Genomic DNA, 23,928 nt, shown 5'->3' on the forward strand with positions numbered 1-23,928 from the left:
GGGGGCGGGCCCGGGCCGCCGAGGGGGCGTTGTCGGGCCGGTTCCGCAGCCCCAGGAGCCCCGCGAGCGGCTCTGGGGGCGGCGCGGCGGGTGAGGAGAAGGCGGCGGGTCCGAGAGCGGCGTCCGAGGGTAAGGGGGCCGCGGGGCCGCGAGGCGAGGGCGTGCGGGTGCCGCCCGGGCGGAGCGGCCCGAGAGGAGGCGGGCGGGGTAGGGAGCCGCCGTCCCACATCCCGGGCTCCGCGAGGGGCGGCGGAGCGCTGCGGGTCGTGCGGGATGGAGCCGCGGCGGCGCCGAGCCGAGCGCTGGCTCCGGGACACAGACCCGGTGTCGCCCTGCAGCGGGGCCTTCGCCCCCGTGCGGCCCCTGCGGCTGGGAAACCCCACCGCTGCCCCACCGGCCTCCTGCTCGGCCGGCCCGGAGCCGGGGTCGGGCCTCAGACCGGCCGGCTTGCGGTGGTGGGTGTGAGCGGAGGGGGCGAGCGTGGCAAGCAGGAAGGTTTCGCCCGCAGCGAAGTGTCGGCCTGGAAGGGAAGGCGTGCTCCCTGCTGGAGCTGCTCCGGGCGTCGCCGAGGTCTCTTCCGAGGCTGCTGTCCCTGGCCTGTGGCCCCCCCCCCCCCCCCCCCCCCCCGTCCTGTGCCGCCCTCCCCGGGTCTTTCCAGGGCAGGAGCACCCCTGGGGGCTCTGTGCCCACATTTCCTCCTCCTCGGAGGGCGTCAGGCGGACTGGTTTAGGGTTTTAACTTAATCGCCCCTTTATGGGCCCGGTCTCCAACACGCTGCTGCTGCGGGTGGGGGCCCGGGGCTGCTCAGATCGCGGGGAGGAGACGGCCGCTTCCCTAGGAGGAGAGGGAAGACCTGCGCCCTGTCACCCGCAGGTGCTCGCTGTCCCCCTCTAGAGAGCGAGGGCGACAGTTCAGCCTCTCTCACCGGGACGCTGATCATTAAATGCGGTGACTTGTCAGGGCTCAGCATAGTGCCTGGTCGCATATAGGAAACATTTTATACACATTTGTTATTTTTACTAGGTATATACATTGTTACCTGTAGTTGTTACACATAGGACACATCCCATATAATAAAGAGCTAATATGCAAACGGTCATCACACCCTCATGTCCTCACACCGTCATGGCTCAGACACTCAACACTGGGGAGAGAGGAATGGGGACCAGCCAGGCTGCGGCCGGGGAGAGGGATAAGCCGCCCGCCCCGCAGTCCCGGGTGCCAGTGGCTGCACCTGTGCCTGCGGCCCACCGGGGAGAGGGACAAGCTGCACACCCCGCAGTCCTGGGCACCAGCACCTGCCGCTGCAGCACAGCAGAGGGACAAGGCACCCACCCCACAGTCCCGGGCTCCTGTGACTGTGGCCCAGGCGAAGCCGCCCGCCCACGGTCTCCTGCGGCTGTGGTTGGCCCGGGCAAAGCTGGCCTGGGTCCTGGGTGCCTGCGCCCGGCCAGAGGAGGGAATCCTGGGTCCTGAGTGTGGGGCGAGGCAGAGGCGGTTAGGGGCGATCAGGCCGATAGGGGAGCAGTCAGGGGCGATCAGGCAGGCAGGCAGGCGAGCGGTTAGGAGCCAGCTGTCCCAGATTGTGAGAGGCAGTAGGACATCCCTGAGGTGTCCCGGATTGGAGAGGGTGCAGGCCGGGCTGAAGGGACCCCCCCCCTCCCCGCGCATGAATTTCGTGCACCAGGCCTCTAGTAAGAAATATAAATTACCAATTCTTTTTCTAGAGGGTTTTTATCAGGGACTTACAGGATTAACTTGGTGAAACTATTAGATTGATTATGATTTTTAAAAAATATTTTTATTGATTTCAGAGAGGAAGGGAGAGGTAGAGAGAGATAGAAACATCAATGATGAGAGAGAATTATTGATTGGCTGCCTCCTGCATGTCCCCTACTGGGGATCAAGCCCACAACCCGGGCATGTGCCCTTGACCGGAATTGAAACCAGGACTTTTCAGTCTGCAGGCTGACGCTCTATCCACTGAGCCAAACCGGCCAGGGCAGATGGATCATGACTTTTTTTTTTTTTTTTTTTTTTTTTAGCAGAGAGGAAGGGAGAGAGATAGAGAGTTAGAAACATCGATGAGAGAGAAACATCGATCAGCTGCCTCCTGCACATCTCCCACTGGGGATGTGCCCGCAACCCAGGTACATGCCCTCGACCGGAATCGAACCCGGGACCTCTCAGTCCACAAGCCGACACTCTATCCACTGAGCCAAACCGGTTTTGGCTGGATCATGACTTTTATTGTCAAAGTAAATTATAGAATAGTTCGTGACTGCAGATCATCGTAACTCTGAGGGTCATTCCAAAGAATTGTTCCCCTTGTCACCTCTGTAGAGCTAGAAAGCGTCCAGTGTCCATTCGGAACATTGGCTGCATTTCAGCATTGGAGTAGAGGCAGGTTTTGTGCTGTGTTTTCTAACATCCTTTTTCTCATGACGATAGCATAGCCCACGAGCACTGATTGCAGTTTAAATGCTGGCGTTGGGACTTAAGTTTTATGATCATGGGCATGTTACTTAAACTCCCGTTTCTTAATTTCCTGACTTGTAAAACGGCGATCATGGTTCTTAGAGCATTATGTATTTGAGTTAACATATATGATATGCTTAGCACAGTGCCGGGCCTGTAGTGAGCAGTCCGTAAATGAGGCTAATAGTAAACCAGGAAGCCTTTTCTTCCCTGGCAGCTAGGGGGGTGGGTTGGGTGACTGATGACTCAGTCATTTGGCTGCTCTGTGCCTCTGAGGATTCAGCACTAGGGACAGTGCCCCGCCGCCTGGCGGAGGCTCCCCTTCCTGTGTCCCCTCTTGGGTAACATCCGCTCCCAGTGCTGCAGTGTGGCTCCCTGTAGATGACCTCGCCTCTCGTCCCAGTGTCCTCCGAATGCCACCCTGATCTCAAACCAGGAGATCATGCCAGCACCCCAAATCCACATACCAGAAACTGAGCTTTCCATGAAGAAACAGGGGAGTCAGAACAAGGTGCCGAGCTGAGGGCGAGATAATGGGGGTAAGTTTTGGAGATTCTTCATTGTGGGGTCATACAGTTACAGATGGTTAGCAGAAAGTTGGACATCTGCAACTGGTGGTTGAAGTTAAAGTTTCAAATTTAGGACTTGTCTGCTTAGAACAGATGGAGGCCAGAGATAGATATGTTATCAAGGGAAAGTGAAGACGGCTCAGGGCTGAGTGTTAAGGGACAGTAGCCTTCGGGGGCTTGCAGGGGAGGAAGTACGGCAGATTAGGGCCGTAGTAAGAGGAGCAGAAGCGTTCTAGGGACATTTTTATCTTCACAGGTAGTTCCATTGAACAGCACTGGTTAAGATGCTTAAGAAACGACTTCTTTGTTTGTTTGCATGTTTGTTTTTTAAGCTGCTGTGACAGGGACTCATGACAGTGAACCACAGATCAATCCGTGGACTTGGTGCCGTTTAGTTCCCTGTCTTGTCATCGAGACTCATGTTTTATCTGCGTCCTCTGTGCAGGTCTCCTGAGTGCCTGAGCATGGACCCGGTGGCCACGCACAGCTGCCACCTCCTCCAGCAGCTGCACGAGCAGCGCATCCAGGGCCTGCTCTGTGACTGCATGCTGGTGGTGAACGGCGTCTGCTTCAAAGCGCACAAGAATGTCCTCGCAGCCTTCAGCCAGTACTTCAGGTGCGATTTCAGTCTCTGTTCTTCTCACTGTACGGAGAGTATGTTCTTACTGATTTTAGAAAGAGGAAGAGAGAGGAGAAACATCAATCGGTTGCCTCCCGTATGCACCCCAGCTGGGGATCAAACCCACAACCTGGGCTGTTTGGTGGAGCAGGTGACTGCATCTGATCAAATGTCTCCAACAATGTTGCAAGACAACTTACCTAACTTAGCTTGATATTCTTCACCATACAGATTCCTGCCCCGGTGGATTTGATTTGTGCGCAAAATAAAGTGTGTGGGCTTTATGGAAGTGTGTCCTTTCTTGCTGCATTCACTCCTAGGGCTTTTCTCACTGCTGATGTGTGGACCATTGGGTTGCTAGACAGCTAGAGGAATGACTGAGTATAAAATGAGAGTGTATCAGGGTCCTAGAGCAGTCACATTCAGAGACAGAAAGCAGAATGGTGGTGCCAGGGGCGGGGCAGGAAGAGTGGGAGTTAGTGTCTGATGGGAACAGAGTTTCTCTTTGGGATGATGCAAAGGTTCCAAGAATGAATGCATAAAGGTGATGGTTGCACAACATCGTGAATGTACTTTATGCCATTGAATTTACCACTTGAACCATAATTAAATGTTTAGTATTATGTAATTTTTACACAATTAAAAATTAAGATTAAAAAAATGAGTGTAGCCCAGCTAGTGTGGTTCAGTGGTTGAGCATCGACCTATGAACCAGGAGGTCACCGTTCGATTCCTGGTCAGGGCACATGTCCAGGTTGCAGGCTCGATCCCCAGTAGGGGGCATGCAAGAGGCACCTGATCAATGATTCTTTCTCATCATTGATGTTTTTACCTCCCTCTCCGTCTCTGAAATCAATAAAAGTGTATTTAATAAACAAAATGAATGTATACTGAGGGTTGGTTTATTATAGCTATTTTTATTTTTAGACTTTTTAAGGCACTTAGATATGGAAATATTTTTATATGTGTTTTATGGCCTAAAATAAAATACATGATTTGTCAGACTACAAACAGGAAGTAGTGAAAAATGTGTGTCCTTTAGTTTTCTGTACTCTATATACTATTAATAATGCATATGGATTATTTGATAAAAGAGCCATGGGTATACTGCATAATCTTCCTTGGATATCTACTTGGAAGTTTGGATATTCATCACACTCATTTATCTGAATTGCTTTATTGGATGACTTGCCAGCCAGATTTTTTAAAAGGGTTAAAGCTCGCTTAATTATAAAATTCTGGCATTTATAGAAGTATTGCTGTTTTGAATATTAGTATGAGTATTATTTGTAAGAGAAAGTTAAGAGTGTGTATGAATTGTTAACACTGAAACAGGCATCTTTGTTTTGTCAGGAGCCTCTTCCAGAATTCTCCCGGCCAGAAGAGCGACGTTTTTCACTTGGATATTAAGAATGTCAGCGGCATTGGGCAGATCCTGGACTTCATGTACACGTCACACCTGGACCTGAACCAGGACAATGTGCAGGTGATGCTGGACACAGCACAGTGTCTGCAGGTGCAGAACGTTCTGAGTCTGTGTCACACGTTCTTAAAATCAGCCCCTGTGGAGCAGCCACCCAGCATGCCTGGTGGTAGCGTGTTCTCCCTGCCGGGCGCTCCGGCTCCAGACACCAGCTGTGCTCTCAGTGAAAGCTACTCTCCTCACGTACTGCCGGGGTGTTCGGCGGACGTGCAGCACGGTAAGGCCTTGGACGAGCCGCACTCTCAGGCTCCACCGTCAGTTCAGCTTCATCACCCTGCAGGCGAAGCGTCGAAACTAGGCCCTGACACTTTAGACGGCAGCTGCACAGAACTGCCACTCAAACAGCCAAATTACTACTACAAACTGAGAAACTTGTACAGTAAGCAGTACTATAAGCAAGCCGCTTGTCCCAGTCACGAGAGAATAATCGAGCAGCCTTTCACTGTCAGCCCATCCACAGGCCCGGCTGCCGTGGAAAACCAGCCGTGTGCTGTCAGTCATTCCGAATGCGCCCTGCAGTCCGCGGAGCACCTGCCTCCCAACTTCCTGGCCCAGCCTCTGAGTGAACCTGCCCCAGACCCTGAGTCAGACAGCACGTGCCAGCCACCCACCAAACAGATGAGGCTCAAAAAGGCCGTACACCTGAAGAAGCTCAATTTCCTGAAGTCACAGAAGTCTGCAGAGCAAACTGCTGAAGCCACGTCGGATGAGGGTCTAACCCAGAGGATTGGCCCTGCTAGTGACAACGCCACAGAGAAAGCCAGCAGTCAACGCGCTGGGGAGAAGGAACGTGAAGAACCCGGCAGCTCCGACAGCTTCCACTGCATTATCAAAACGGAGAGTCCCGAAGACCTGGAGGCTCCAGAGGACCAGTTCCAGACGCCGCAGTCCCAGTGGCAGTACGCGTGTGACCTGTGTGGGAAGCCTTTCAAACACCCAAGCAACCTGGAGCTTCACAAACGGTCCCATACAGGTACACGCACACTGACCCAGTGCCCGCGGGCCCGGACAGGCAAGAGCGCAGACGCACACGGTGCCTGCTCCTCTCTGTAAGAAGTTTTGCTGTGGCGTTGACATGTGCACACAAAAATCATCAAGGAGCGTTAGCTACTTTTTAATTCATAGTTTTGGAGATGCCTCTTAAAGCGTAATCTATAGATACTTTCATAGAGCCAATTTTAAAAGATGTCTCACTTCATTTTTATTTTAATTAGGTTTTTATGACAAACTTTCCATTTCTAAAGAAGTATAGTAAATTATTTTGATGGACTGAAATTTTCAAGTTCTAAAACAGATAAGCTATATTTAGTTGTCTCTTTAGATTAAGTTTATTCTTTAAAAGCGTAATGTAGGTTAATCAGAATAAAATAATTTTGTTTGAGTAATTCTAAAAGTTCTCTGGAAAGTAATGTGAATATCAGATTTTAAAAATTGTGATTCGGAAGGTGGGAGGTAAACTTTTTAATAAGGATCAGCTTTAACCATTTGATATTTTCAAATGAAAGTTCTTCCATTTTGGACATTGAATTTTCAAAGTTTTATTTCCTTAATTCATACCTCCTCCCCTTTCCAAAAAGTTTACTTTTCAAAAGCTTTTTTAAAAGTGTTATACGGCACATGTACGTTACCTTATACAGTACGTGTGTGTTACTTCCTGCACTTAAGCAGGATGACTCTAGTACACACGGCAGGTGAATGGCAGTTACCTTACAGGCATGGGAAGTGATGAGCTACAGATGCTTCCAGAGTAACTGCTTTTAAGACGTTTGTGCAATTGCAGTTATCGATGTGACGTTCTGCTATCACTGACTCCTGGTGTGTCTAGGTGTTTACCACCTCAGTGCATTGTGGAGAGAGACCTACTTAATATTTCTGGAAGCCCTTTATAAATTGTAATGTATTTGAATATATAAAGTATTACCTTTATTGTTACTAGTAGTTCAGAAGTATTCTCCATATGAAGGCAGTATCACTGATTCAGTTTTGCCCTGAAAAAAAACACCTTAATTTAGGTCATTCCATTTGCTTGAATTTCCTAGAGCCTCATGATTAGTATAATTTTTGAGAAACGTATCTGTTTAGCTTTAAAAATTAAATTGTTTGTTCTTTTGAACAATAATGTCATCCATTACAGTGGGATGCTCACTTGGACATACTCTATTGAGAAAGCAGTGGTCCTCGACTTACGATCTGAGTTGTTCTCCCAGGGTCTGTGAGGCCGGACTGTTTCTGTCACCATGTAGGATGTTGCTTGCCTTGTCTGTCTTCTCCCACAAGTGTGCAGTGGAGTCGGCTACAGGCTGTCATCACCCAGGTGGCCAGTGAGCTGTCTAGTCATGTGTTAAAAATCACTCTGTCTTCATTTCTAGTATGGACTGTACTGACGGGTGTAGCCCACATAAGCAAACACTTTAGGTTCTCAGTTAAGAGTGTTAAGGGATCCTGAGAGCAAAGCGTTTGAGAACCACTGGAGTAAGGTTATCAATTCTGGTCACTTGGGAGCCTTAATAACCAGTGGCCTCTTTTTTTCAAATTTTTGGATCGCATAATGGGGGCTTTAACTTAACATTATCTATTATCCCCATAATTTCCGACATAAATGTTGTCCCAAAATACTGAAGTAATCCTATCTAATAATAGACAAACATGGTAATTAACCATACCTCCGACACGCTTCCCATTGGCTAATCAGGGCAATATGCAAATTAATTGCCAACCAAGATGGCGGCCAGCAGCCAGGCAGCTGAAGCGAACAGGAGGTTTGCTTGCTCCAGTGATGGAGGAAGCCAAGGTTCCCCGCCTGCTGCTGCCAGCCTCTGAGCTGCACTCTAAGAAACAATGTTGCAATTATACAAGCTAAACAAACCCCAGAAACCTGCTTTCAGCCAGCTGGCCTCGGAGCTGGAGCTGCAACAGTGTTTCAATTATAGAAGCCAAACAAACTCAGATACCTGCTTTCAGCAGCTGAGGTCTCAGAGCTGGAGCTGAGCCTCAGAGCTAAAGCCGGTTCTCAGTTCCAGTGACAGCCATAGAAGGTAAATAAATCCCAGAATAAAAAAAGAAAAAAGAAAAAAAGGAGAGGTTGGGAGCTTCAGTCACCCGCCAGCCTGAAAACAGCCCTCAGCCCCTCACCCAGACTAGCCAGGCACCCCGGTGGGGACCCCCACCCTGAAGGGGTTTGACCAGCTGCAAACAGCCATCATCCCCTCATCCAGGCTGGCCAGGCACCCAAGCGGGACTCCCACCCTGATCCGGGACACCCTTCAGGGCAAACCAGCCAGTCCCCACCCATGCACCAGGCCTCTATCATATATAGTAAAAGGGTAATATGCAAACTGACCCTAACAGCAGAAGGACTGGGAATGACTGGTCACTATGACACACACTGACCACCAGGGGGCAGAGGCTCAATGCAGAAGCTGCCCTCTGGTGGTCAGGGTGCTCTCACATGGGAGGAGCTCTGCTCAGCCACAAGCCAGTCTGATGGCTGCCAGTACAGTGGTGGTGGTGGGAGCCTCTCCTGCCTCCTCAGCAGCGCTAAGGATGTCCGACTGCAGTTTAGGCCTGCTCCCTGCTGGCAAGTGGACATCCCCCGAGGGCTGCCGGGCTGCCAGAGGGATGTCTGATTGCCAGCTTAGGCCCAATCCCCCGGGAAGCGGGCCTAAGCCAGCAAGTGGTCATCCCCTGAGGGGTCCCAGACTGCGAGAGGGCACAGGCCGGGCTGAGGGATGCCCCCTCCCCCCTGAGTGCACAAATTTTGGTGCACCGGGCCTCTAGTCCTATATAATAAAAGCCTATTATGCAAATCGACCGAACGGCGGAACTACCGGTGGAATGACCGGTTGCTGTGATGCGCACTGACCACCAGGGGGCAGGCACTCAACGCAGGAACTGCCCCCAGCCTGCAGGCCCCAGGCCAGCCAAGGCAGGTACCAGCGGGGGACCCCCGATCACCCTGCTGGTCGCCCCACAGATCGGCCCTGATTGCTGGCCAGGCCTAGCGACCCTACCCATGCACAAATTTTGTGCACCGGGCCTTTAGTATGATTATAATTATTCCACCAAAAGCTTTCTGCCTGCTCCAGAAAGAAGCCATTGAAGAAGCCATTAAACAGTTTCAGGAAAAATCAAAGTAAAAGTATCCTGGCAGGAGCCCAGAAAGCTAGCAGCCAGCAATGTAGAAGGAAGGGGTATTGTCATTTTTAGAGAGTGAAACCCCTTGTGGGGGGGCGGAGGGGGAAAAGTAGGTTCTTCGTCTGCCCAGCCTATTTGTTAGTTCCCTAGGTTCAAGGTGGCACCTGGAAGTGTACTGTTAAAATGGTCATTTTCTAGAGTCTGTGTTCAGGGCTGCTGTGGTTTCTTGGCGGCAGAGTTCCCTTCTCTGCAGGTTATTCTATACCAAAGTGTAATTGCTTAGTTTCTGAAATCAGACGTGGCTCCCATAGTGTCCTCTTGTTTTCCCCTGAGAGCATGGTCAGCCAAGGCCAAGTGCAGGGGCAGGGCTTTTCCCCATCCCACCTTCAGGAGGTCTGTCTCGGTTTGGGACTGTGCCGTGCCCACACCTCACGTGTGTGAATGATACCCTGGTTCTGTTAGGAGCTGGTGGGAGAGTAAAGGAGTCGGGCTGAGGGGCTGTAAGCAGGTTTGGGCCCTTCAGCAAAGAAATTCACAGTTGATTTTCAGCAGAAGGGAAAGCTGGTGCCCAAAACCGAGGCAGGGTTTGAACGCTAACAAGTTAAGTTTGACTTCAACATAGATTCATATTTGGAGAACAATATGATTTTTTTAAACATATTTTTATTGATTTCAGAGAGGAAGGGAGAGGGGGAGAGAGAGAGAGAGAGAGAGAGAGATAGAAACATCAGTGATGAGAGAGAATCATGGATTGGCTGCCTTCTGCACACCCCACACGGGGGATCGAGCCCACAACATGGGCATGTGCCCTTGGCCAGAATCGAGCCCAGGACCCTCAGTCTGCAGGCGATGCTCTATACACTGAACCAAATCAGCTAGGGCACCGTTTGATTTTTTAGAGGAAACTAATCACAGATTTCAGTTTGTCATCCCTGCCCACTGTCTAAGGACGAGAGGCGAGGAAGAGGTGGGACTCCGGCTTTCATACACGCTGGATGAGGAGCGTAGTCCCTGCTTGGAGTGGTGGACACGGGATAGTTTAAGCATTTTAGACTGAAAATGGTTGTGCAGATAATACAAATGATTTTACAAGCTGTTGTTTTGTTTTGTTTTAGGTGAGAAACCTTTTGAATGTAACATTTGTGGGAAACATTTCTCTCAGGTGGGAATACTTTTATTTATTGTTAATAGTTGGAAACCTGAAACCTAGTGTTGATTTTTATTATAAGTAAGACATGCATTGGAGTTGTGAGAGAAGCCTCTGAAGGTATCTGTAACTTAAAGACTAGTCTACATCAGGAGAAAATAATTTTTAAGAAAACAAAATCCTGGTACATTGGGGAAAACATGCCATTTTTCCTAAGTGTGAGGACCCTTCACAACCCACCCGTCCCCCGGGTGGGTGCAATCCTAGTCTATCCTCTCAGAGATGCAGTAAACCATGGTGAGCTCACATCTGGAGGCTGCAAATGAGGCTGGGCTGCATTCAGCCAGATGCCGCCTCCTTCCTGTTGGGACTGTAGATGTTAGGATGTTGGACAACAGACCGGTTTGCATTCTCTGCTTTTGCTGTCTTGTAGCTGATCCTTCTTAAGTGAAGTATTAAATCTCTCATCCAGCCAGTGTTTGTTGTGTCCGAAGGGCTGTGTGCTGAGCTGGGCACTAGGCCTGAAGGAACCTAGAGATGCAGTGTTGTAGAGAACATTTTGAATGCAGCCTCTTTTTCCTTCTGAAACAAGATAAGTGTTCACCGCCCGCCTCCCCCCCCCCCCCCCCCCGCCCCGCCCAATGCTGGGCCCTGACGCTGTCCAACGCTGTCCACAGCTCGGTCCTCCTTCCCCAGTCTGCTCTGTAAAATGGGAACAACACTCCTTTTTAAGGACATTGTGATGATTACATGAAACACTGCTTGCAACTTAGTCAAGTGCTTCATTCATAGTAGCATCTAGCACTTGACAGCTATTATTGTTATTAGCTCTTAGAGTTTTTGTGGATCCGCTATATATAGGTAATTTCTAAGATGTGATCTATGTCCTTAGCATATAATCAGGGCATAGCAAAGTTTACTACAACTAAAAACATAACAAAGGTCAAACAATCTGGGCCCCAATTTGATATAAATTATCTGAACGCATTATTGAACATTTTTGCCTGAATTTTTCTATTATTTAATGTACTTTTATGTAATTTGTCAGGCTAATATGTGCTCCTTTCTGTGGGGAAAAATAATTATTTCCATTATTCATTTCCACTATTAAATACCTAAGGAAACCTTTTTAAAATTTTTTCACTATGCTTATTATAATACTGAGTGGAAGACCATTCGATGATATTTACTTGGAAAATAAACAGTTGCTATGCTTGACTTAAAAAGGGACAATGCAGCCTTGCTAGGAATGATTCAGAGACAATTTCTATCTTCATACACAGTTTACAAAACAGCTGGGAAGGAGGGATCTCATTTAACAGCTGAGCAGATGGTGCTGTTTGAATTGTTCCATGACTGATGAGCTTTTCTGAAATTTGGAAGTGACTGGTCTAACACAGCCAGGGGTGCGTTACTTCACTCCAGGAGGCTGCTTCCTGAGGGCACCGCGGCCTTGTCACACTGAGTGCTCAACACAAGCTAGTTTAGCCACAGAAATGTGCTGTCCTCAGGTTCCCCTCAGTAAGGTGGCATTCATTCCTGGCCCAGCCGAGGAACTGGAGCAGCCCCCTTAGCTGAACCTCGTTTTCGTCTAGAAAATAGATGTCAATGCCAGTTACTAAGGGTAACGTGGTAATGTGTGTGAAGGCCTACTAGACCAGATATATTTGCTACTAGCATTTGTCGCTTTATACTATTATTTTAAAAAATATATATTTTTATTGACTTCAGAGAGGAAGGGAGAGAGAGATAGAAACATCAATGATGAGAGAGAATCATTGATCAGCTGCCTCCTGCACAACCCTGTCATGTGCCCTGACCAGGAATTGAGCCGTGACCTCCTGGTTCATAGGTCAACACTCAATCACTGAGCCACACTGGCTGGGCAGTCACTTTATTATTGTTATTCATAGTCATTCTGTTAAAACCTGGGTATTTCCTAATATTTTGCTAAATTCTTTTTTCTTAATTTTTTAAAATATATTTTATTGATTTTTTATACAGAGGAAGGGAGAGGGAGGGGGATAGAGAGTTAGAAACATCGATGAGAGAGAAACATTGATTCAGCTGCTTCCTGCACACTCCCCACTGGGGATGCACCCGCAACCAAGGTACATGCCCTTGATCGGAATCGAACCTGGGACCCTTCAGTCCACAGGCCGACGCTCCATCCTCTGAGCCAAACCGGTCAGGGCTTGCCAAGTTCTTTTTCTTTGGTTACCTAAAATAAACCTGAGATTTTGTGTAAACCATATGTATCATATTCTAAAAGGTAGGATGTAACACAGTGTTTCTCAGTGTCTGACAGACAGAAAGACTTCCATGTCATAACAGAAAATCCCGACCTCAGTTTCTGTTCCTGCACGTTTGTATGTTTCCACCCACAGGTGGACTTCAGACCCATCTTCAAACCTGTCACCATGGACTGTCTTTTGCATTTAATTTTTTTAAAAAATTGCAGATTTAGCTCTAGCTGGTTTGGCTCAGTGGGTAGAGCATCAGCCTGTGGACTGAGGAGTCTTGGGTTTGATTCCTGTTAGGGGCACATGCCTGGGTCGCAGGCTCACTCCCCAGTAGGGGGCATATCCGTGTTTCTCATCATTGATGTTTCTATCTCTCCCTCTCCCTTCCTCTCTGAAATCAATTTATATATATAAAAGCCTAATATGCAAATTTTCCCCTCGGGAGTTCAGTCACTCGCTAGGATGCGTGCTGACCACCAGGGGGTGGTGCGGAACAAAGGGAGGCCCTGGCTGACAGCCGGAAGGCCCAGATCGGCCCTGATCACCCGCCAGGCCTAGGGACCCTACCTGTGCCCTGAATTTTGTGCACCGGGCCTCTAGTAAAAAAAATATATATATATTTAAAAATGCAGATTTACAAAGCCAGGTGTGTTAGTTGGTATTACTGTTCATGCCCCCTTCATGGCTTATTCTGTGCATAACGCCTGAGCATTGTTTCCCGTGGGTGTGCTCACTTACTTCAGTGTTTGTGTGTAACAGAGCTCTATAAAATATTAAGTAGGGATGTGACAGAGACTGTTCACTGAAGACTCCACAGTGGGAAGTTCTGCCTCTACGTCCGAGGGGGAAGCAGTAGCCGGAGTGCTTAATGTCTGAGGCATCTGCAGTCTCAGCCTCACTGCGGGCCATGTAATATTGACGGCCTGTTGCTGAGCACTGGCAGTCGGCTCCGCGGCCTCCCTTAAATCAGGCGTTCTTGGTAAAGCCCTGCTGGCATCAGAAACCAGGAGCCTGGCGTCCCTGCCACGGAGGACTGCAGTGACTCCTGATTTCGTTTCTGCACACAGGACAGCGTGACAGCCCACCAGGCAGAGCAGCCGCTGCAGAGGGGGTGCTGCTCGGGGAGTCGTACCTTTATTGACCAAGGCAGGGAGAAACAGCAGGGAGTAGCCACATGCAAGCGCTGCTGCTTTTCTCAAGTGCTACTTGCATATAGATGGTTCAAGTTTAAAAACATATGAAATAATACATCAAGGTCTGTTTAAAGTACAAGCTTGGCAACCTCCACGGCACCCTGCACTGTGTCGCCCATTTAAGAGAGAAGCGGCCCAGGGCAGGCCCGCGATGGGGCAGCCAGTGCAGCCCTGGGCCCGGGAGCACAGTGGAGAAACCAGAGTGGGGACACCCCCAGTTAGAACCGGCGGTCCTTCCTCTTGCACGTGGCTCCTTCTGAGTGTGTGTCTAGTCTTCCTTGGAAAGTGGACTGGAACCTGGTAAACCTGCCAGTCTTCCATGTGAATGTGTGTGACCTGCTTTCCAAAAACCCTTTCGTTATTGGTGTGCTGTGCTTCTCCTTTCTTGCAGGCCGGTAACTGGCAGACTCACTTGCGTCGGCATTCTGGTGAAAAGCCGTACATCTGCGAAGTCTGTGGCAAGAGGTCAGTGCTGGGCTGTCCTCGCCTGTAGGGCCCTCTGGTCCGGTTTCCATGGAGAGCAGTGCTCTGAGGGCTCGCACACAAGCCGCGTGGGGCTCACTCCACGGAGGAGCGCAGGCCCGTCGGACCCTCTGCCTAGCCTTGTATGTCACAGATGAGTAACAAAAGTGCAAGGACAGTCATTCAGAGAAGGAACACCCAGGACAGAAGTCTAAGAAATGGGATTTTATGTGACACAGAATGATTTTACACTGAAATGTCCATTCTTTCTAAAAATGGCCATGAAAGCAGATGAGTGCCCTGGGAGGTGAGTACCTAGCGGGACGTGAGACTTGCAGCCTGGCTGCCCAGCCCGGCCTCCGGCTGTGGGAACAGCAGCAGGAAGGCACTTGGCGCAGTCTCATTGTGGCGGCAAGGTGCAGTGCGGAGAGGGTCCCTCCCGAGTGCACACAGCCGTACGCTGGCTGCCCGCCCCCCCAGGGGTCAGGTATCAGAGTCCACATGCTCTCCTCTGACGGTCATGCTGGACAACAGGCATCAGCCCGGACCGTACCAGTCACCTGCCTTTATAGCCATTCATTTAGCCATCCATTCAGTCAGCACCTATCAGCCACCTGCTGCTGTAAGTGCTGTGATGGAAGCATGCAAATTCTCTCTGGTCTGTGAGGGAGAGAGGGCCATGGCGCAGTCAGAGTCATCTGTGCAGGAAGCAGGTGGTAGGAACAAAGAAGTCCAACCTTCCCAGCCTCCCGTCCTCCCTTTTGTCATTTCTCTAGGGTGGCGGGAGGGAACGCACCTAGATTTCCTATCCCAGGCCTGGGCGGGAATGACTCCTACCCTGAGCCAGTGGTGGCCATCTCTGAAGAAGAAAGATTGATGCCGCTAGGTAGAAAAAGTGTCTTACAAACAAAACCCTGCATTATTTTCTACTTTCCTTTAAAAGGCGGGGGAAAGGTAAAGATATTTTTAATGCCCATTTCCGATGAAGTCAGGAAGGCGGGGCAGCTGCCCTCCGTGCCTCGCGCTGCCCAGTGCTGTGAGGTGGACGGGCTCTCAGCTGCGTTTCACATCCATTGCAGGTTTGCAGCCTCTGGGGATGTCCAGCGCCACATCGTCATTCACTCGGGAGAGAAGCCGCACCTGTGTGACACCTGTGGCCGAGGTATGGCTGCGCTTTCCTTTCCTTTCCCTCCTGGAGGCCCTGCCTGGCGCGCGCGGGCCTCCGCTGACCTGTCGTGGTCTCTCCAGGCTTTAGCAACTTCAGCAACTTGAAGGAGCACAAGAAGACACACACGGCGGACAGAGTGTTCACCTGTGACGAGTGCGGGAAGTCCTTCAACATGCAGAGGAAGCTGGTGAGGCACCGCGTCCGGCACACGGGGGAGCGGCCCTACAGCTGCACGGCCTGCGGTGAGTGACGCACAGACCAGGCCGCCCGTCCCGTCCCGTCCCGTGCCGCGTGCTAACTTTGGATGGGGCCCAGGGCCACACTCTGTCCAGAGAACTGTTTGCAGAGACAAGGACGCAGTTGTTCTAACTGCGGTCTGAGGACCTCTGCACTGAAAATTAAAACCTGGTTTAGAATGAGCATCACGAAGCTGGCTCGCCTGCAGCAGTAGCAGCGCCTTCCCTCTGGGAGTCACTGTCCCCTTCCCTTTCTCACCCCTCCTGCCTTTGTCTCCCATCAGAACACTGGGCGGGTTTCTGCCTCTCAGCGCTTCCTCAATTCTTAACCGATCTCAATTAAATGCCTGTTGCCTCTTGCTTTGAAAGGCCTTTTATTTTTAGGTTAACAGAAAAAAATTTAACACGTGGGCATCGACAGCTAGTTTTGTTGAAAGTTTTTTATAGATAGCCCACCTTTGCTTGACCAGGGCTGGAGGGCCGAGAATTCAAATAGAGCAACATGCAGACAAGGGGGCAGTTAAACATACGTGTACATACGTGTGTAGTGTTCACTCCTCTGTAATGATGCTATGCTTCTATAAGGTTATTGATCCCTCACCAACTCTGACTGTGGAAGCAAATCCCCACCTTGATGCTATGCGCAGGGAAAGGACATAGAACCCGGGGAAATATGGGCAGAATTGTAGTGAAAGTGAATGCACAGATGCCGCGGGGAAAGTGTTTCTCATTATAGATCGGCTGCTTTAGGTTCACAGAAATTTAAACGAAACTAACAGGGTTTCCAGCACCCACCAGCCGGCAGGGGTGGCAGCTGCCTGCCCAGCGGGGACGCCTGTGCAGGCAGACAGGGTCCAGGAGGCTGGCACTGAGAGGCCCCACACCCAAGGGGCAGGTGGGAGGGGGCTGCTGGGGGCAGAGGGGAGAGAAGGGCAGAGCGGGTGGCGGCAGGCTCCACTCCACTCATGTCCCAATGCCCACTTCTGAGAGGACCCCTCTCTCTGCGCAGGGAAAAGTTTCGGGGGATCGGGTGACCTCCGCAGGCACCTCCGCACGCACACCGGGGAGAAGCCGTACACGTGTGAGATCTGTGACAAGTGCTTCACCCGCTCGGCCGTGCTGCGGCGGCACCGGCGGATGCACTGCCGTGTGGACGATGGGGGCCGGGACGCGCTGCGGGAGCTCACCCACGCCGTCGAGGCCTCCGACCTGGACAAGGCTCCCAGCTCCGACTCCTTCTCCCAGGACGTGTCTGTGACTTTGATGCCCGTGTCTGTGAAGCTCCCCATCCATCCAGTGGACGAGCCCGTGACAGAATTTGACGGCCACTCTGCCGGCTCCTTCTGTAAGTTCCGGCCCACGCCTCAGCCACGTGGGGTTGGCAACCCAGAGAAGCTCAGTGCAGATCCTGGCAAACTCGCCAAGGCCCCCGGGCAGCACACGCAGCCTCAGGCCTTCGCTTACTCAGCCGCCAACGCCTCCACCAGCAACGGGCCGCTGCCCACGGACAGCATGGCCATAGTCCGCCCATCTCTGGCCACTCTGGACAATCCCTGCGGCGACCCCCTGGGCAGCTGGGTGTCAGGCGCGGCGTACAGGAACTCAGAGGGGCCCTTCTTTTCCAGCATGACTCTGTGGGGGCTGGCGATGAAGACGCTGCAGAACGAGGGCGAGCTGGACCAGTGATGCCGGCATGCTGATGCCGCTACGCCGACCCCAGTGATACCCACGCTGCGATGCCAACACCGCGCTGCTCAGCCGCGGTGCGTTTTCCAGGAGGCCGATGTCCAGGAGGCAGCCGTCCCCTGCGATGCCCTCTCGCCAGCCTGACACGTGGGACGGTCCCTCCTGACGTGGCTGGTAACTGAAAGCCTCCTGAGCTTGGGGTTTGGGAGGAAAGGCCCAGCTCACTGTGGAAGCAGACGCTAGAGTGGGAGCTGGTGTCACAGAAGCCAAGGGCTGGAGAAGCCGTCCACTGACTGGCTGGCATGATGGCATGTGGACTTGGGGGCAACTACTGTACATTGTGGTTATGCTAAAGGGAAAACATATATATATATATATATACACACACACACACGTAAAATACAAATATTTTTGCATTTTTACATGATTGAAGTTTATAGCATTTTCTATTTTTATTTACACAGATGTTATTTGTATACTAGAGGCCCGGTGCACAAAAAATGTGCAGGGGAGGGGGGTCCTTCAGTCCGACCTGCACCCACCCTCTCCAATCCGGGACCCCACGGGGGATGTCCAACTGCATCTCACAATCCGGGACCACTCGCTCCTAACTGCTCACCTTCCTGCCTGCTTGCCTGATCGCCCTTAACCCCTCTGCCTGCCTGCCTGATCGCCCCTAACCACCTTTGCCTGCCTGCCTGCCAGATCACCCCTAACTGCTCCCCTACCGGCCTGATCGCCCCAACTGCTCTTCTGCTGGCCAGATTGCTCCTAACCACCTCTGCCTCACCACACACCCAGGACCCAGGATTCCCTCCTCCAGCTGGTTGCAGGCACCTGGGACCCAGGCTTCCCTCTCTCTGGCCGGCCGCAGGCACCCAGGACCGGCTGGCTGTAGGCATCCAGGCCGGCCACAGCCGCAAGGGACTGTGGGCCGGGCGGCTTCGCCTAAGCAGCAGCCGCAGGTGCCCAGGACCGCAGGGCGGGCGGCTTGTCCCTCTCCCAGGCCGCAGCCTGGCTAGTCCGCATTCCTCTCTCGCGAGCTCATTTGTGCCTGGCTGGTCCCCATTCCTCTCCCCGCAGTGTTGAGTGTCTGAGCCCTGACGGCGTGAGGGCATGAGGGTGTGATGACCATTTGCATATTAGCTCTTTATTATATAGGATGAAACTCATACTATAATTTGAGTAAATGAAACTTGCCTTGCTATGTAATGTGTTTCCTCCAGCATTTTTATTACTCTAAAGGCCATAGTAGCAAAGCGAAGGGCTCCCCTTCAAGGACAGGTCCCGGTGCGGCTCGGCCGTCCTGGGACAGTGGGCTTCAGACACCATCAGAACTGAGCGCATCCGGGCTGCCCCTCGCTGTCAGGCCATGGCGGGCTCTGAGCCTCAGCCTTCTCTCGTTTTCTTTTCTAGTCTGAGATGAGCATCTCTGTTCCTCCAGCGTCCCATGGCCCCTCGCCCACAGCCCTGCTGCCCACGTCCGGCCGCTAGTCGACTTCCTAAACGCATCCCCCAACCCTCAGCACACCTGCTGCCTGTGTGGGAATGAGTCGTGTCCTGTGATTTCATAACAGGATCAGCGCGTGAAAAGAGTTACCTGCGGCACAAGCAAGTACTTGCCTGTAAAACTGCACAAGGGACCGGAGTGAAGGCACCGACCCTGTCATTGCTCACTCAGAATCACAGGCACCAGTGAGACGGGGAGGCGGGATGTCGTAGAAAAGCAGCATGGCTGCAGAGGAGAGGGCCGGCTTTGAAGTCAGATTCAGGTTCAACTCCTGGTTTTCCCACCAGCCCTTGCACTCAGCCCGGCGAGGCCCGGGCAGCAGACGGAGAGCCCGAGGTCGGGGCGGGGGGCGCAGCGCCCTGCACAGAGCCCCACAGCCACAAGGTCTCCTGTGAACTTGCCCCTCCTCCCTCCCATCTCCCACTGCGAGGCTGGGAGGTGTGTGGACGCCCGGCTGGGACAGCAAACTGTCGGATGCATCCTGTGCGTCCTCATTTACCCACCTCCTTCCACACCCAGGGAGGTGGTGCACTGTTACATCTTGGTATTTCCTTCCAGGCGTTGCCTCTCCAATCAGAACAAATCAGTGCCCCACTGAAACATTTGTCAGGCAGCCCGTACCCTATGCACTTCTTTGCCTTTTCAGGTAGCAAATTCTCATCAACGTCTTTCCTTGTTAAAAAAAAAAAAAAAGTGTGTTACCATCAACGCTCTGAGTCCCTGCGTACAGCCCGTCGCGCCTTCAGCCGGGGTGTTCGTGAAGGCCCCCCCCCCCCCCCCCCCCCCCCCCCCGCACAGGTCAGGGATTGCGGCCAGCGGGGCTCCGCAAACATGCCCTCTTCTCCGACCTGACCGGACCGGGAGACCTGGCCCCGCGCGGGCTGCTTGGTGTGGGGTTTCCATCCAGCCACCAGATGGCGGCACAGCCCTCACAGGGAGCAGAGCCGGGGCCCGGGCACCTGCATTTTCAAAGCTCCTTCCCTGCCTGAGCCCCTCACGCTCCCCAGGAAGCTGACCAGGTAGCCCTCGCCTTCCCAGCGGAGGACAGGCCTAAGGAAGGGCGTCCCTTGCTCATTCATTTCCCTCCCGAGTGCTGACCCCATCCCGGCCCCCGGTGCCCACGCGATGTCCCCGGGAAGCATGAGGGAACACCGTGTGCAGGCGGCCACGGGCCCGCCCTCCCTGGTTTCGGACCTGTCTCACCACTGGACGCGAGACACCTACGAGCGGGGGCTGCCCGCGCCCACGGCCCTGCCTCTGCCCACCCCTTCACGAGACAAGAATGAATGCACTAGCACAGCCGGGCACGGTCATGGCGGGCAGAGGCGGGGGAAGGGCCGAGGGGAATAGTTCGCCATGAGGCCCGACTGTGGGGAGCAGTCTCTGTCCTGGGGCCCAGGGGGACCCCTGTGTAGGAAGTTCTCTATCACGTTTATGAGCTCCGGGGGTTGGGGGTACCAGGTTCCCTAAAGCAAGGCGCCTGACCCCCTGGGACAAAAGCCGAGATGTATCCACCGCCCAGCGGCTTCGGGAGCAGATAACGGACAGCAGGATCCATCTGGTGGGAAAAGAGCGGTGTCCGAAGCGGAGCAGCCCTCCCAGCCCCGCCTCCCGTCTCACTCGAACGGTCGCTTCTTTGGCTGGGAAAGCGTTTTCATTTCACGCTCAAGGGTCGTTGTCGGAGGTTCAGAAACAATCTCTGGAGGCCAGGATGACACAGAGCACCTCCTCCTGGCTAGGCGACCTTGAGCAAGGACTTGACCTTGGTAAGCCTCTGTTTCCTTGCAGGTAGTTAGTGTGCAGCTAATAAGGGTGCCTCCCTCACTCCCACGGCCGGGCGGGGGTGCAGGGGTTAGAGAGGAATCTGAAGAGGCCCCTGCCCAGGATTGGCCCCAGGCAGCCTCGGCAGCTGGGAGCGGGCCCAGCACCCACAGGCGTGTTCTTTATGCAGCGCGTGCTGTGCAGCGGGCGCTGTCGGTGCAGAAAACCCGAGGGCACCCTTCTGGGTTCTCGTGTGACTGATGGTTCAGAGGAGGGACCCACAGCCGGGAAGGGACCAGGCCAGGTGTGACCTGAAACTGTGCTCTCGCGGGTCACGGCCGAGTCATGTACCCCACCCCCAGCCTCACATGTTCCCGTCCTAACCCCGGACCACAGAGGGCGACTGCGTTTGGGGATACGAGGTGATTCAGTTAAAATGAGGTCACTAGGGTGGCCCTGATCCAATGCGACGGGTGTCCTCGTACGATGAAACTGGGACACGCACACCCGGAGGGACGGCCATGTGAGGACACGGAGAAGACGGCCGTCCACACGCCAAGGAGAGAGGCCTGGGGGGCAGCCTGCCTCACCTGCCTCAGCCTCCAGCCTGGGGGGCGGGGAGGACCCGCCTGCCTCACCTGGTCTCAGCCTCCAGCCTGAGGGGGGAGGGGACCAGCCTGCCTCACCTGCCTCAGCCTCCAGCCTGGGGGGGGGAGGGGACCAGCCTGCCTCACCTGCCTCAGCCTCCAGCCTGGGGGGCGCACCTGTCTCAGCCTCCAGCCTGGGGTGGGGGAGGGGACCAGCCTGCCTCACCTGCCTCAGCCTCCAGCCTGGGGTGGGGGCGGGGAGGACCCGCCTGCCTCACCTGCCTCAGCCTCCAGCCTGCAGGCCTTGTTACTGCGCCTGAGCTGAGGACATGGGGAGCCTGGGGTGGGAGAGAGCCAGCCTGAGCTGCGGAGATTTCGGAGATTTCTGAGCGGAGCGGGCTGTGCCTCGGCTGGTGGGGAAGCTCATGGAGGCCGGCCACGCAGGGCTCTCTGGTCCCTTCCCCGTCTCCCGGCCGTCTTGCCTGAGGTGAGGCGGGCTTCCTGGGAAGCTGTCCCCTCAGCCCAGCTCCGCCCTCCTGGAGCCCGGCGCAGCCAGCAGGCAGAGCCTCCCTCGCAGGCGCCAGGCTCCTCTCGAGGGTGTGCAAGACACGCACACACAGGCACACATGGCATGTGCACACACACACCACACACGTACACACAGACACATACACATGCACTCACGGGCATGTGCATACAGTACACACATGCATATACGTACATACACAACACATGCACAATGCAAATTCACACACGCACACACATAAGTATACACACAATAAACACATGCACACATATATGCACACACATGTGCACACCCACATGCACACACAGCCCCAGCGTCCCCCAAGCTGGCTGCCACAGTGGCAGAGCAGGGGCTCCGGGTTCGAGTCTCGGCCCTGCCACAGGTGCGGAAGGGCTCTGACAATGGCCTGACTGCACACATCCAGCTCGAGGACGTTAATCCCCGTAAAGTCTTAACACGGAGCCTGTCACGTGCATGCCATCGAGTGTCAGCCATGAGCATCGCGTGCCTCAGCGTCATCCTGCCCCCGCCTGCCACCCTCCCCACCGCCACCAACTGCCAACGAGCAACCATTTTGCGAGCTGACCACGCCCCGTTTTTCTGAGCTATGACTCACCCCATAGCACTCACGTCTTACCGCACAGAGTCCCCCGTCTGTATATTCCCGGGCCTGCGACTCTCGGCCTGCCCCAGTGTAGACCATCTCGGCGGCACCTCTCGGCCCGCCCCGCCCGCCACCCGACCTCCTGTCTGTCTCCATGGGCCCCCTGTCCCGGGTCCTTCCCCGCAGGAAGCGTGGTCTCACGCGGTCCGGCTGCGTTGTTGCGGGTGTCGTGTGTCGTTCTTCTACCTGCGTGTGCTCATCCCCTCGTCAGCTGAGGGACATTCGGGCTGTTTTCACCTCCCAGCTTTGTGATCAACGCTGTGTGTGTGAACATGTGTGTTAACGCTCTGGGCGCACCCGGGAGGGGCTCCGCGGGGTCAGGCGGCAGCACCGCTTTACAGTCCCGTCAGCGAGTTTTCTTCCCACCTCGTCTCATCGCCACGCTCACTGTCCTGGTGTTAGGACCCGCTCTGCCCTCCCGTGTCTGCGCCCTCTCCTCCGCGCCCCCCACACTCGCCTTCTCCCTTGGGCCCGCGGGTCCCCGACCTCACCCGGTGCGCCCCTCCCCTTTCCCTCTAACACCTGCAAAGGCTCCTGGGCTGCAGGGGGCGGGGGGGGGGGGTACAAGCATGCTGATACCGCTGTGGCCCAGGAGCCTGGTCTGGGCCTGTTTCCCCACCTGTAAAGTGAGGTGTTGGGTGCGATTAGGGTCTCACGCTCAAGGCTACGGGGGCCAAGCAGGGCAGGTGGCCCAGGCGCATGACGCACAGACCCATCCAAGGCCGGGGCGAGGCGGGCCGAGGCGGCCAGCCATTGTGCCGTAGCTGCCGATGGTTGCCACGGGGAATGCCTTGGTTGTCAGCTAATGCCACTCCTCACAAGAAAGCAGGTGCCCCGGCTGGGTGGCTCGGTTTTTTCGACCTGCACACCAAAAGGTCGCAGGTTCGATTCCTGGTCAGGGCACATACCTGGGTGGTGGGTTCCACCCCTGGGCCAGGCACGTACAGGAGGCCACTGAGCCATGCTTCTCTCTTACACCGATGTTTCTCTCTCTCTGCCTTCCTCTCTCTCTAAAATCAGTGAACATATCTTCCAGTGGGGATAAAAAAGATGGACCACAGACAGTGGGAGATGTGGGTGTGCTGTGAGCTCTCTGGTTCCTAAACATTCCCCATAACTAAGAGCAACGAAAAGATGCAAAGAAATGAAACATCTGCATATCCAGTGCGGCCCGTGTGCAGAATTCCAGTTTGCAAACGGGACCCTGGACTGCAGAACCCCGAGTGCAGGAGCCACCCGAGGGCTTGTCGGACCGAATCTCCGGTCCATTGGGTCCGGGCGGGGCCTCAGCATCTGCAGGTCTACGTTCCAGGTGAAGCCGATGCCACTGGTCCCGGGACCCCAGTTTGAGAACCACGGCCCTGGACGAATGCCCTCTGAGTCCCACCCCAGCTCTGAGATGCAGGCCTGGAGGGGCGGGAGCCGCCGCCCCGGGTCAGGCTGGGTCCAGGAGCCCTCGGAC

General features: G+C 53.7%; 1 protein-coding gene across 1 annotated transcript; it reads left to right on the forward strand.

The window, feature by feature from the left end:
* The first annotated feature begins 12 nt into the window (after positions 1–12).
* On the forward strand, positions 13–18,617 carry ZBTB49 (zinc finger and BTB domain containing 49). The gene is made up of 8 exons (XM_081084240.1): positions 13–129; positions 3,493–3,663; positions 5,020–6,122; positions 10,399–10,445; positions 14,258–14,331; positions 15,408–15,490; positions 15,577–15,738; positions 16,742–18,617. Exons 2-8 carry the CDS (start codon positions 3,512–3,514, stop codon positions 17,416–17,418), a joined length of 2,298 nt encoding a protein of 765 aa, XP_080940366.1. The 5' UTR covers positions 13–129; positions 3,493–3,511; the 3' UTR covers positions 17,419–18,617.
* The last annotated feature ends 5,311 nt before the right edge of the window (positions 18,618–23,928 follow it).

This window comes from Myotis nattereri (assembly GCF_964212035.1).
Source record: "Myotis nattereri genome assembly, chromosome: 1".
NCBI lineage: Eukaryota > Metazoa > Chordata > Mammalia > Chiroptera > Vespertilionidae > Myotis > Myotis nattereri.